The 14836-nt window shown below is 37.4% G+C and overlaps 1 protein-coding gene and 1 long non-coding RNA gene across 2 annotated transcripts in view; both read left to right on the top strand.

Annotated features, from left to right (window-relative positions):
• FRZB (frizzled related protein) overlaps positions 1-12598 on the top strand; it is a 32663-nt gene extending 20065 nt beyond the window's left edge. The window contains exons 3-6 of the mRNA XM_040475576.1: positions 2793-2858; positions 7017-7221; positions 7618-7681; positions 11352-12598. Of these exons, the coding sequence (XP_040331510.1) occupies positions 2793-2858; positions 7017-7221; positions 7618-7681; positions 11352-11468 (452 nt within the window). The 3' untranslated portion in view covers positions 11469-12598. The remainder of the gene's footprint in view (positions 1-2792; positions 2859-7016; positions 7222-7617; positions 7682-11351) is intronic.
• Positions 12599-12717: 119 nt separating this feature from the next.
• Positions 12718-13944, top strand: LOC121030787 (uncharacterized). Its single transcript, XR_005790414.1, has 2 exons — positions 12718-13720; positions 13792-13944. It is a non-coding gene; the product is annotated as an uncharacterized LOC121030787 (long non-coding RNA).
• The last annotated feature ends 892 nt before the right edge of the window (positions 13945-14836 follow it).

Below are 14836 nucleotides of genomic sequence, written 5' to 3'. Positions count from 1 at the left end.
CGAGGCTGTTTGTGGCTCGGGCACTGCAGTGCCCTGGGAGACATCTCTGAATTTCAAACCAGATTCTGTGGAGCTTAGGGATGTTAATTTTGCAAACTAATATTTGTATGAGAGTAATAAACTCATGTTTGTACTAGTATAATAAACAGTCGTCAGTTTCATTATCAGAGAAGTAGGAAATCGTTGATGCTAGGAGAGAGTGCCTCAGAGAACCAAGCAAGAACTTGAGGGAGAGCTGCCAAAGATGGTTTCCTGATGGATGCCCGTAGATGCTTGTGAGATGTAGGATGATGTGCTGTTCTGCAATTCGTGATGTTACATTCAGTTCTAGACATTGAGGCAAGTGAATTGTTAATATAAAAACTTACCCACATTTGAAGAATTCTTTGTCACTTACTTTGTTGCAGCCAGCTCCTTTAACTTGTTCATATATTTTTTTTTCCCCCGGATAAAAACACCAAGGCAGTTCCTTTACAACCTTTTCTTCTCAGTGGTGGAATGTAGGCTAATCAATATCTAACGGTTTTTGTGCAAAGCTCAGTAAATAATACCACTGTATTTTGCCACTGTAGAAACCAAAATTTAAAAACCTTATGCAATTGGAAGCTGAGAGAGGAAGACTCCTAGCAAAATTATTAGCAAATTAAAGAAATGATAATGGTATTACTGCCTCTGTAAAAGTCTGAGAAATCAACTGTTGATAGTTAAAAAAAAAAAAAAAAGCTGTTGCTGTCTTACTTAGGGTGCAGGTGCAAAAAACATAATAATGCAAGCAGTATATCCCTCTATGGTTTCTTTGTAATTTCCCAGTTCTTGGGGCTTTGGGGATACATATGTAGATGTGAGTAACTGAACTTGAGAAGAAGAATAATTCTCCAAATTTTTTGATCTAAGATATATTTTTCATGAATACACTTAGGTATGAATATATTTGGTTTGAGCTAGCATAAATAGGTGAAAGGAAGTTCTTCCACATTTGAGCCTTGTAGACATAAATTTCCACGTCTCTTTATTATTTTATTGAGCTACTAATTACTTCAACTAGGCAGATAATTGTTTATAGTGAAAGGGATTGGAAGCATGGCAAGGGTCACATATATGGTATGGTATTGCCACCTCCGAGGCTAGCAGATGTAAGTGCACTGTAGATGAATCAAATATAGTCCCACCAAGAATGTAACTGCTTCGCTATTAGCTATTAGGAAATGGTCTACCTATGTGCATGTAGTTGTGTATATATAGTTATGTAAATACCTACTTGAAATCTTCCTAAATCACTTTATAATAAAATTTTTAAAAAATCTCTGGGAATGTTATGGAATCCATTTGTCTATGCTTCAAGCAAAATTATATGGTAACAACATCATTGAATCATATTAGATTCAATGCAGTGATATTTGGTATAGTTTTGCCAAGAATTTTTATTAGAGTATGAGCAAATTTCTAAAGAATTCCAAATATATAGATAATTTATCTACATGCATTACGTTTGAAAAATACCTATTTTTAAATGATAGAAAAAGTACAAATCCCTTTCTGTATATGGGTGAGGATAGTTTGTAAATCAAAGACTGTATCAGTTACTTCTTCAGAAATAGTCTCATCTTAAGAATCTCTCCCTCATGAACTCTTCATAGGAATGTAAATTGGTACAGCCACTGTGAAAAATAGTATGGGGGCTTCTCAAAAAATTAAAAATAAAAGGGTGCCTGTCTGGCTCAGTCAGGATAGCATGCAACTCCTGATCTCAGGAGTGAGATCTCAATGTGAGTTCAAGCCTCACACTGGATGTAGCACTTACTTGAAAAAAGTTAAAAATAGAAACACCAGATGACCCAACATTTCCATTACTGGGTATTTACCCAAAGAAAACAAATACACTAATTTTTATAGATATATACACCCCTTTGTTTATTGCATATTTGAAAAGTATGGAACTTCTCATTTCAAATTATGTACTTAGTAAATTTCTTCCAGTAAGTATAAAAATATCGTTGAGTTAAATAGCAGTTATCCTGCCTATACATGGGGCTCATGGCCTCTCTTAAGAACTTCACTAAGTTCACTGGGTTGTAATAATACATGCTTATCTCATTGAGTTGCTTTTATTTTTTTTTTAAATTTTTTTAACGTTTATTTATTTTTGAGACAGAGAGAGACAGAGCATGAACGAGGGAGGGTCAGAGAGAGAGGGAGACACAGAATCGGAAACAGGCTCCAGGCTCTGAGCAGTCAGCACAGAGCCCGATGCGGGGCTCGAACTCACGGACCGCGAGATTGTGACCTGAGCCAAAGTCAGACGCTTAACTGACTGAGCCACTCAGGCGCCCCTTGAGTTGCTTTTAGATGCAGGAAATAGTATTTGGAAAAGTGCTATGTAATGTGTAAAGCATATATGAATGCAGGTGGTACCCCACAGGGGTAAACCAGTTGCCTGAGCATAAGCAGGAAATTGCCTTTCAGTAGGCATTGGTTCTGCTTCCATAGGCATTAAATGCCTTTTTTGGGGGATTCAGGGGTCATGATCTCTTCTTGCATGGTAGTGAACAGGGTTTCCTTAGGATTCGGGTGGTTTGTTGAAGAGTAGGAGCTTATGAGCATACTCACATTAAATAAGAGGCTAGGTAAACAGAATAAACATGAATGTAGTTCCAGGAGAAAGAGATCAAACACATAGAATTACTAAGAGCCTCCTCGCCACCAAATTTGGATCTACCTTACCAAAAATGTGAATGAACAAAAGAAAGCTCATGTTGAATTTTTGCTGACAGCTAAAATGTTGTATTTTTCAGAACGCTGCAAGTGTAAGCCTATTAGAGCTACACAGAAGACTTATTTCCGAAACAATTACAACTATGGTAAGGATAACTGCTGTGCTAAGAAAGTAGTGTGTGTGTGTGTGTGTGTGTGTGTGTGTGTGTGTGTGTGTGTGTGAGAGAGAGAGAGAGAGAGAGAGAGAGAGAGAGAGAGGGAGAGAGAGAGAATTAGAGCAGTTTAAGAATAAGGCTTAAAACCAAACAAAGACAACTTTTAAGCACATAGTCCCCTGTCCCAAACAATTGAAATGTCTGATGGGCAAAATTCTTAACCAATGCTTGATTTTGAATCATATTGGGCAGCATTGCTGGCATCTAGAACCATGTAATTAAGTAAGTACACAGCTGCATTTCAAACTAGATTGCTCTCTGAGAGGCTGAGGAGGATTTGAGCTTGAATGTTTGGGGCTGCATGGGTTTTCAGTTTTGCTTCCAAGTCAGCTTCCCTGGGGTGAACAGAGGAGCACTTTGATGCATAAGGGATGGATGGTTAACAGAGGACAACTTGGTTTCTCCAATCAGTCTGTCTCATGGAACACATTGACAGAGCTGGAAAGTAACACAGAAGTTGTTAGTATTCAATTAAGGAAATGTTTTGTTGTCTAGCTTGACCTAGAAATGTGACATTTTGATAAAATATTAATCTAAGAGCCACCCATCTAAATGTAGCCAACAGTCTTAAATGGAGGAAAAAGCCTCCTGTCTTTTACCAGGTACTGTGCAAAGTGACTTCTATACACTATCTTTTATAGTTTCCTCAACTGCCCCATGAGATGTATTATTATCCTAATTTTATCAGTGATTATTGAATGTAAGTTGTCCTTTCTTAAATTATTTAGAATGTACTTTTGGGTACTGGCATGCTTCAGAGTCACAAATATCAATTACTCTTATATTTAGACAACTCAGAATTTTCCAGTTGATACAACAAGGGACAAAAAAACATTTGCTGTAATCCATAGGCATTTTATTGTGATTTTTTCCCTGGGCATCTATAAGATTAATAAAGGTCATGTGACTATATCTCTGAAGATGATTGTTGATGTGGAGTCAATGAATAAACATGACAATTAAATACATTTTTAGGGGCACCTGGGTGGCTCAGTTGGTTGAGCGTCGACTTTGGCTCAGGTCATGGTCTCACAGCTCATGGGTTCGAGCCCCGCGTTGGGCTCTGTGCTGACAGCTTGGAGCCTGGAGCCTGCTTTGGATTCTGTGTCTCCCCCTCTCTCTGCCCCTAACCCACTCACATTCTGTCTCTGTCTCTCTCAAAAATAAACATTAAAATGTTTTTTAAATACATTTTTAAAGGAAACTTTATTAAAATGAGAATTTTATTATCAAACTTACAGGCCTTATTTTAGAGGACATAGGACATATATAGCAAATTTATTTCCATACTGTTGGGAGTAGGAAGGAGAGAAATTGGTAAGACTCTGTAAGAGTAATCTTTGATATCTATGAAAATATCATGTATTAGGAAGTATAAAATAGAAAATTCTCAGGTAAATAAATCTCTTTGAAATAAATGTACTAATTTTACAAGTTTTTCTTCAATGGAATGAATTTTTATTTTTTGCTTACTACTCATCTTAAGAGGAATCTAATTTCTTTTAGCCAACGGTGGCTTGCAAGGTTGAAAGGTTGTTTTTCTGAGAAGTCAAATGCCTGGCTGCTAATTGGAGGATCCATTCTTCTAAAACCCAATGTGAAAAATCACAGGGAAATGGAGGTCTTGATTTTTAGGAGATTAGGTTTTCAAGATTGAAAAATGTTTTATGGACTTTTAAGTATAGTTATAGTAAAAAAAATCATAATAAAAATGTTATTTCAAGGGAATTTTGTTTACTTGTATTTATTTTACTTTTCTTATTGATTTTTACTTTATCTTACTTTCTTAGTGCTTCAATGGTTGATGCTGCTGTTTTGATTAAAAGTTAAAAAACTAGTGGTTACAAGTCATGGAAAGAGAAGATTTTTGACACAGTAGCTGAGGGAATAGTATAACATAAAATGGAATACAGATCACATTTAATGGGAGAGAGATCATTTCTTTTTCATGGCCAAACAATAACCAGGTTGCCCAAAGTTGAAGGATTTCATGTGTCTGCAGCTTAATGTGGAACATCTTTGGGGGAGGTCAGGCACTCAAATGATTAAATAGAAGGAAGAATGCTGAAAAGAAAATGCAATTTAATTTCTAAAATCTGTTGATTTTTGTCATAAGTATCTGCCTGTGTCTAATGAGAAAACAAAGTTGGGGCGGGAGTAAATGATAATTCAGATGACCTGTGCTTCATTCAGATTAATTCAGTAAAAGCTCTTGAGCTTTAACAAAATTACTTGAATAATAAAGTAAGTCTTGTAGAGAGATATTTGTTTTGGAGTGGGTACATGTGCTAAAAATTTCTAATGAAAATAGTAGACACACTGGGTAAATAAATCATTAGTTTGAGAACATTTGCACAGTTTGCTAATCTCTAAGAGTTGATGGATGCTATGAAGCACATTTACATAAACCAGGACACAAAAAAATGTCTGCTAGCTGGGCTTGTCAATTTATCATCTGATTCCCCCAAATGACATTTCAAAAAAGGACAATCTTACTTTTTGTTAAAATACAGACTAGAGAGAACACTAATAAGGGATTTCTTAACTCACAAGTTTCACCAAGCAGGGACAGCTGGGTAGTTATGTTTGTTTGCTGTAAGTTCTCATACTTTTCTCCAGAAACTGAAATACCTGAGAAGCAAAAATGAGATTTTGTCCTGAATTTTTTAGAATTTGCAATTTAATTTCTATCACACATATATTGTACTGGTGGAATGTTATTGAATGTTTCCAATATAGACTTGGGGCATTGATGAGGGGAATGGTTTATTAGCTAGCTTTATGTTTTCATGGATTACTTTTTTCCATTCCTGTGTAGTCCAAAAGACCCTAAAATACATGGGAAGGAACTCAGATGAAAGTGGTTTGCAGATCTGTTCCTAAGAGGCTTTCAAAAAGTGGATTAATTTGGATATATTGTGTCTTCTTCCATATAACATCCCTAGATATTAAACTATAGCAGCCGGGGAGCCTGGTCAAAAGCCATTGGCTTCTTACTAATTGATGTTTTTACTTCTTTGTAGCCTTTTCAAACTCCTCTTTCAAACAAAACAAAACAAAACAAAACAAAAAACAAAACAAAACAAAAAAAAAGGATAACTCATTTATCAGAAGGAGGAATCTAAAAATTTTGGCTCTTCCAAAGGACAGAATACCCAGATTAGACACAGAACTGTGCTTTCTAGATTCTGAGACAAATACTTTGACTTTGCAGTGAAATTGGTTATTTTTAAGGCAGTTCATCTTTATGTTGAGGAGTGAAGCTGGCTCTTGTGAGATAAATTGGGTGCCAGCATTTCCACTGAGAGAGGTAGATTAATGCAATTGACACATTAGACCATTGTCCGTACCACATGAGAGGAAGAAATGTTGGAGTGTCTGACTTCAAAGCAGATGGAGGAAACAAAGTCAAGTGGTAGCAGTTTTTATTCAAAAAGAAAGTGTAGTATACTCACAGGAAAATATAAAAGATAATCTGCTCTGAAATGAAGAAAGGAGCTGATGTCTAAAGAGTCACTAAGGTAAGGAGGTGGAAAGATGGTGGAAACAGTTGGGGGACACTGTAGAACAGGACTTGAAAGCACTGAAGACCCCAACTCTTTAGAAAATCTATGAATCTGATAGAAGAATACTGACAAGTAAACAAATCATATTCAAGTACTAGGTCTTTACATATAGTGAAATTCATATAAACTTCTGTTGGTAGCAATTGAAACTACATGCATGCACACATTCCAAATAAAATTTTGGAGGAAAATCACATCAGATTCACTCAACCTTTGATTATCTAAATGGATTTTTCACTATGAAGTACATGCACACAGGTACACACACACATACATGTGTATATATGTATACACAAATATATATGTACATACAAATTGGAAGGGGATCAGGGCTGAACATTAAAGGGGGCAGGTGTGTTGTGAAGTGTGTCATTCACTAATGTCTAAGGCAAATATCTGACTTCTCCATTCGTTGAGCAGGAAGTGGATATGAATTGACTAGAAAGAAGTCTACCTGTCTTTTTTGAATGGGGCATCTATCATGTATCATATTACCATATCGACTTTATTTTCTTTTATCCAGTCATTCGGGCTAAAGTTAAAGAAGTAAAGACCAAGTGCCATGATGTGACTGTAGTAGTTGAGGTGAAGGAGATTCTAAAAGCTTCTCTGGTAAACATTCCAAGGGAAAACGTTAACCTTTACACCAGCTCTGGCTGCCTGTGTCCTCCACTTAATGTTAATGAGGAGTATATCATCATGGGCTATGAAGATGAGGAACGCTCCAGGTAATTCATTCCCTAAAGGTTCAGAATAATTGCTATACCTATCATCTCTTTATTTCATTTCTCTAGACGTCTTACTCTGGAGTTCTTACCTGGGGATCTAACTCCTAGGGTTAGAACCTATTACAGATAGGTTGTATTTGGGTCCCTCAATATCATTTACTGGATAGAAAAGTATTTGTGTGCAATTTGTGGGTGTGCATTTTTCTGGGGAGAAGGATCATAACATCATTTCTTCTTAAAGGAGTCTATGACTCACAAATTATTAAGAATTTCTATTCTAAAATCTGGCTGTCCTATTGTAGAATAAACAGTAAATCTTTCTTGGCAACGATTCCTTGTATTTTTCAGTAATATCTTTTAATTTTTCAAAAATGGTTGCTTCTTTAAAAAATACAGATTACTGTTGGTGGAAGGTTCTATTGCTGAGAAATGGAAGGATCGACTTGGTAAAAAAGTTAAGGTAAGCCTATATTTTATGTTCAAAGTGATACATGAAGTAGAAAACCAGACATTTGTCATTTAAACAAAATAGCTGCCCTTAACAGCATGAGAAATATTAAAACCTGAGCTCTGTGTGTGTGTGTGTGTGTGTGTGTGTGTGTCTCAAATTCTGACGACTGAGTTTGTCTTTAATGTCAATTTCATTTAAGGAGTGAATTCTCTATAAGTGTATCGGAGATTTAACTACAGTTGCCTAACTTCTCACAATGAGAAGTCTGGCTATAGTCAGTCCAGTCCTGGTTGGGTAGCTCCACATTATCATTAGGGCTCCAGCTCCTTCTAGCTTGCTGTTCTGCCATTTTTAAGGGCATTACTTCCATGCTCATGTTCACCAGGAGGTCGCAAGATGGCTTCCCACCTCCAGTATCACACCTACATTTCAGGGAGAAAAAAAAAGAGGTAAAAAGAAGTTTCCAAGTGCCCCATCTAGCAATTTTTACTTAGGTCCTAGTCTCATATCCATCTCTAGCTGCAAGAGAGGATGGCAAATGCAGTTTTTTAGCTGGGCATAAATTGCAGTTCTGGGAGTCAAGAGGGGAGAACAAAGGATGGGTAGGAAACTACCAATGTTGTCCCAATTCATAGACACCAGTTCTTCTGTACAAAATGCAGCCATGTTCATCTGTGTATAAGACATCTGACCAAATTAGGTCCTTAGAGCAGTAATGTAGCTTTGTTTTTAAACCACTGATTCTTAGATTCTGTAAGTGATACATTTAAAAAATCACAATAGGGGCACCTGGTGGCTCAGTCAGTTGAGTGTCTGACTCTGGATTTCGGCTCAGGTCATGATCTCATGGTTCATGAGGTTAAGCCCCACATTGGGCTTTGTGCTTACAGCACAGAGCCTGCTTGGGATTCTTTCTCTCTGTGCCCATCCCCAGCTCATGCTGTCTCTCTCCAAATAAATAAATAAACTTAAAAAAAAAAATTTAAAAATTATGGTATATAACCTTATTATAGAAGGTTAGAAGGTTTCATTTCTTTTCTTCTTACTATATACTAAGCTAATCTGTTCCAAAGAAAGGAATGTATGCGCAGATTGGCAAAGAATTGAAAAGGGTGTGTGTGTGTGTGTGTGTGTGTGTGTGTGTGTGTGTGTGTTGTGGGCAGGGAGGGAAAAGAAAGAGTGGGAATTGTACCAAACATAATACATCCTCTAACTTCTGTGAGTTTGAAGGCTTGGGAAACATTTACAGGGTAAGTTAAACACCCCTGAGCAGTTTATCTTATACATCTGGCACTTGACACAGCAGACACATTTGAGTTGAAGTGACCTACAAAAATGTAAAGGGCATTATTTTGCAGGGAGAAACTACCCTTCAGTAAGTTCTTTTTTTCCCTGGTATATTTGTCAAAAGTGAGATGTATTTCAAGTTCAGACTTGTGGGAATTCTCCATTTGTATCTATTTTCAGTTACTTTGGTGTTTATTAAAAAGTGGCTCTTCTTCAGTAAGTTGAAATCTCTTACTGTTCTTTTAATTTGGTTTTCTGCTTGCTAATGCAGAACAGGAATTTGTCCTAAATTCCTGTACCAGTTGGAAGAGCTTTCAACATCCCTGCTGCAAAGCATGTAACGAGGCTTGCTTGCTGCTTCTCTTTTGGTACCAAAACAATTACCATCATGTAAAGACCCAGGACACATGGCTTGTTTATCCTATTTCTTAGGCAAACATTTTCCATTGCTTTCTATAGGGGACTCATAGAATTGTTGTGAAATTCTTTATATCTCAGTCTGGATGTAAACATGCTAAAGGGAAGAAATAAATCAATAATGTGAACATTTTTTTAAAATTAATTTATTTATTTTGAGAGAGCGAGCGCAAGCAGGGGGAGTCTGGGACAGAAGATCTGAAGCAGGCTCTGTGCAGACAGCAGTGGGCCTGATGTGGGGCTCAAACTCATGAACCGTGAGATCATGACCTGAGCTGAAGTCAGACATTTAACTGACTGACCCACCCAGGCATCCCAACAATTTTTAATTGATATTGCAGATACTCATAGCTAAATATCTGGGGTAGGAAAATCTCTTTTGGCTAGAATTATTGAGATCCTTAGTTTAGTTTTCCTGTCAATTTGAGGATGTAAAAAAGAGTTTTATGGATTTTCCCTTTTCAGCTGATTTTTTTTTCTTCTTTTTGCTCAGTGAATAGAATAAGAATGAGATAAAGACCTTCTTTTGGTTTTGCCATACAGATGGTTGTCTACCTAAGTCTCTGTTAGAGCAGGTTGTTCAAATCAAAATATTTGGTCTGCCTTGGGCAGCTGAGAATCAGACTGTTTTTTAATATGAAATACAATAAGATTGTAAAGTATGCTAAAACGAAGAATTATACTCACTCAGTAATTGAAAAATGATAATTATATGCTAAGCCCTTCAGATATTTTTCATTTGTTAATCTTCAGAACAGTCTTATAAGTATATTCTATTATTAATTCCAATGTGCTAATGATTAAAATAAGGTTTAATAAGTTCAAGAAACTTTGCACGGTAACTGATAGACTTAGAATTTGGGCTTGGGCCATCTGACATTAGCTACTTGCTGCTCAAAGTGTGGTCTTGGGGCCAGCAACATTGGCATCACCTGGGAGCTTGCTACATATGAAGATCTTGGGCCCCAGCCCAGACCTATTGAGTGAGAATCTGCAATATTAATATCTCCAGGTGATTTCTGTATTCATTGAAATTTGAGAAGTAGTGCTGTGGTCCTTATTCACTAGGTTTAACACCAATAATATAACTTCCTTTTATTACATGTAAATACTATTGGTAGTGTTACTATGAAATATTAGTGAACTTGACTGTGGTCATTAGAAATATTGGTAATGTCGGCTTTGTAAAACAGAATGAGTGCAGGACCTTATCTGTTGTGATTGTCGCACTTGGTAGATATTACTTGGAAATATGTTTTTAAGAGATCTCATTTCCCCCCCCAAAATTTCTATTTTTTTCACTGCTTAAATCACATGTTTTTTTTTTTAATTTTTTTTCAACGTTTTTATTTATTTTTGGGACAGAGAGAGACAGAGCATGAACGGGGGAGGGGCAGAGAGAGAGGGAGACACAGAATCGGAAACAGGCTCCAGGCTCCGAGCCATCAGCCCAGAGCCTGACACGGGGCTCGAACTCACAGACCGCGAGATCGTGACCTGGCTGAAGGCGGACGCTTAACCGACTGCGCCACCCAGGCGCCCCAAATCACATATGTTTTAAAAGGCTATGTTCTGATGTATTGTAGAAGAAGAAGATGAAGACTAGCCCTTCAAATTCTCTGTGTAAATCTTCCATTGGTGATCCCCTGTGTAGTGCCAGACTTGTGTATGTTAGCTCTGGAAATACCTGCAGATTTTGATAGATATTTTTGTCACCATTTGATGTGGAAATTTTAAGTTTAAGGTCTGATATGAAAACATAACTGATATATTATAGGTGGCCAATTTGGTGCTTTTTATGATCAGAGAATTATGTTCACGTAGCATCAATTTTGTTATCCTGGGATATGAATTTTATACTTTTGGAAAAGGATTTTGAGTTCTGACTTTGAGGTCTTACTTAGTTGTTAGAATAGTAGAAATGATGACCCTGGTGATACATGCACGTGAGCATTTTCTGTTTTGAATTTCACAGCGCTGGGATATGAAGCTCCGCCATCTTGGACTCAATAAAAGCGATTCAAGCCATAGTGATTCCACTCAGAGTCAGAAGTCTGGCAAGAGCTCCAATCCCCGGCAAGCACGCAACTAAATCTTGAAATGCAGAAAGAACACCAGTGGACTTCCTGTTAAGACTTGCATTGCTGGACTAGCAAAGGAAAATTGCACTATTGCACGTCATATTCTATTTTTTACCACAAAAATCATGTGGTAACTGATATTCTATTTTCTCTTTTTCTGTTTTTCCTTCCCTCTTTCTTTTTTCTTTATTGTGTTCTGAGTGCAGCTCCTTAAGTATATGTATTCTGTTTCACTAATCCTGGGAAAACTATTCTCTGCAATAATAATAAATTAAACATGTTGATACCAGGGCCTTTTTGCTGGAGTAAATGTTAATATGCTGTTCTGCACCCAGATTGGGAATGCAATATTGGATGCAAAGAGAGATTTCTGGTATACACAGAGAGCTAGATATGCTGTGAAACCTAGTCTGCTCATCTAATTACAGCCTCATTTTCACATGCCTTGTGGGCATTCTCCTCACGCTTAAAAGTTCTGAATGTTTATAAAGGTAAAATGGCAGTTTGAAATCAAATGCCACACAGGCAAAGCAATCAAGCACCAGGAACCATTTATGAGGAAACGACACACAAGATAAATTATTTGCAAGATTGGCAGGAAGCAAAATAAATAGTGCTAGGAGCTGGGGAAGGAACATTTTGCCTGATTGAGAAGCACAACTGAAACCAGTAGCTGTTGGGGTGTTAACAGTAGCATTTTTCTTTCGACAATACATTTGGTTTGTTTGTGAATATATTAATCAGCATTAGGGAAGTGAATTGTAACTAGACATCTGCTGTTATCAGCGTACCTCTGTTAAGTTTGCTTCCCTTTAAATAAACCCATTGGTGTAAGTTTTTTTTTTTTTTTGCATCTTTTAAAATAAATCTTGACTTGATGTGTTGACCAGAAAAAGAAAGTATGTATGCATGTGCACCAGGGTATTATTTTTGAAAGATACATAGCTCTATAAAATGCTATGTTTGCAGCATGGTAAAATGTGCAAGGGTGTGCCTGTGTGTGTGTGCGTGAGCATGTGTTTGTGTTTGTGCACTCACACCCAAGCTGGACTGAATTACAGGCCTGTACTTGATCATTTGGATTTGTGCTGTTTAATGCTCAGTAAAATATGCCTAATAAAAGGAATTACGGCTGTCAGGAGAGAGATTATTCTTTTTTCTTTTAATATTTTTATTTATTTTTGAAAGAGCACGCAGGCAAGGGAGGGACAGAGAAGAAGGCAGAGCATCCAAAGCAGGCTCTGTCCTGACAGCAGAGAGCCCAACACAGGGCTCAAACTCATGAACCGTGAGGTCACGACCTGAGCTGAAGTCCAATGCTTCGCTTAATTGACTGAGCCACCCAGGCGCCCCAGGAGAGAGGTTATGCTGACTTTTGAACCAAATGCACAATCTTGCCACCCAAGCTGCAGTGTGCCCAGGGACCTTGGGGAATAACCGATGCTTTTCCTTCCTTCCTCTAGCAAGTTCTTCATAGCTTGTGCCAATCACTTGGATGTCTCATTTCCTTCAATTTATGTGTTCGATATTAGTAGAACTGATTTCCAAGATATGGTACACTGAAAATAAAACATTTATGAAGCAAAATGGTGCTGTGCTTCCTTCTACACGGACAATCGTGTGGGAATGAAATTCAGTCTAGAACAAACATTTCCACAAATGGTAAATAATAATTCCTTTACATTCTCTCTTTTGAAAGCAAGTGACCATCTCAACCTTCTGGCTGATGTCCAAGCCCCTACAGTTTCTGGAATCCCACAAGAAAGAGTTTCCAACCTTGCCTCCATGAAGACCGCATGCTCTTTTGAGCTGCTGTATGGTTGCTATCGATAATTTGGCCACCCGCTTTATTCTCAGATGGCTGGGGCAGGTGCATATCGTTCTAGATGCTACTGTTACAGCCTTAAAGAGGTAAGTTTGGGTGTCACAGGGCAGGAGTGAAGTGCCGCAAGGGAAGAACTACACCTTGGGATCTGTCGTCCTGATGTTGATGCCCCAACTGAGCTTCAAGGATTAAAGAGTGGAAAGTAGAATTCTGCCTTGTCCCGTGTTTCTCAGGCATCTTTCATGTTCACTGCGGGAAGAAGGGCAAGAATGGACTGCGGGAGATTTAAAAGAATTGATTTCTCAAATCCACACAATGTCATCGCTTATTCCAAAGCACAGTAAGAGGAATTTTAAGTGATGAAATATTTTGATGTACAACCGAAGCCACAGATGTATCCAAGCCCCTGAAGTATTTTTTTCGGGGCGGGGGGCAGTGGTGGCCGTAAGTTAGCTCCTGCGTAGAATGACACAATTTATGCACAGTACATATATAACTATAAACAAAAGAGGACTAGATTTTGGGATTCAGCTGTGTTCTTTACCACCTTCCCTTTAGTGATCTGCACTGGCAATGGTTGATTTTGTTTATCTGTGTGAGGCTCTGTCAGTTAAAGTTTCTAATGGTATGAGGTCCATGAATAAAGTACTTTTGGCATTCAGTTTGATAGTTGCAATGTCTTCATTAATTATGTGCAAGCCTCTTTTGGGAGATAACATGATTTTTATGGTGGTCATGTTTCTAATCAGACTGCAAAATCATTTCTATTCTGCAATTGCCATAATACAAATGCATCTTATTAGTGCCTTTCTACAGGCTTTTCTGACAGGTACTCACTTTGAAAGCCACTAAAATTTTAATCTATATGCATCCTTGTCAGTGACCTTGAGATCTATAAAATTCACTTAAAATTTCTTTGAAAACTTTTGTTCACCTTCAGGATTTTAATTTCCCCAGCCAAGTAACAGGAACAAAATGTTAGGTGCGTGCTGAGTAGCAAAAATTAAAATAACAGCAAACTTGGAGTCTCTTTGCAGATATGTGAGTATTTTACTGTGTCACATACAGAGTGTAATCTGACTCGGTGCCATATGTTGCACTGAGCATTGGGGGTGGGGTGGGACAGATCCATGGGTCTCCACATGTGTTATGTATTAAGAAGGCAAATACAAAAATTACAATCACTGTGAGTAAATAGCACTACTTATTGCCTTCTGCAAGAAATTACTTGCTATTATTTTTTCAGCAAGTAAAATGACAAATAAGTATTTCAACATTGGTATTTATTTAGACTGTGAATTTTATTACTTAGTATGAGCATTCAAGAAGATGGTAAAAATGAGATAAAGCAGAGATTTCTAATACTTTAGTGAAATCTGATAGAATTTTTGAATATGGTTCCCAGCTGTATTAATAAAAATGGTATAGTTGTACCTTTTGATAGTTATCTCTCTGGGTAATAATATCTAACAGTGGCTAGAGCTCTATACAAAATACGTGCATGTGTATAACCTCATATAACCCTCGGAAGTCTGTGAAGTAGGTATTTCTATA

The sequence above is a fragment of the Herpailurus yagouaroundi genome, unplaced genomic scaffold, assembly GCF_014898765.1.
Source record: "Herpailurus yagouaroundi ecotype Mexico unplaced genomic scaffold, PumYag 140, whole genome shotgun sequence".
In the NCBI taxonomy this organism is placed as follows: domain Eukaryota; kingdom Metazoa; phylum Chordata; class Mammalia; order Carnivora; family Felidae; genus Herpailurus; species Herpailurus yagouaroundi.
The sequence above is the reverse complement of the archived record's forward strand: the minus strand, read 5'-3'. Positions and strand labels throughout refer to the sequence as shown.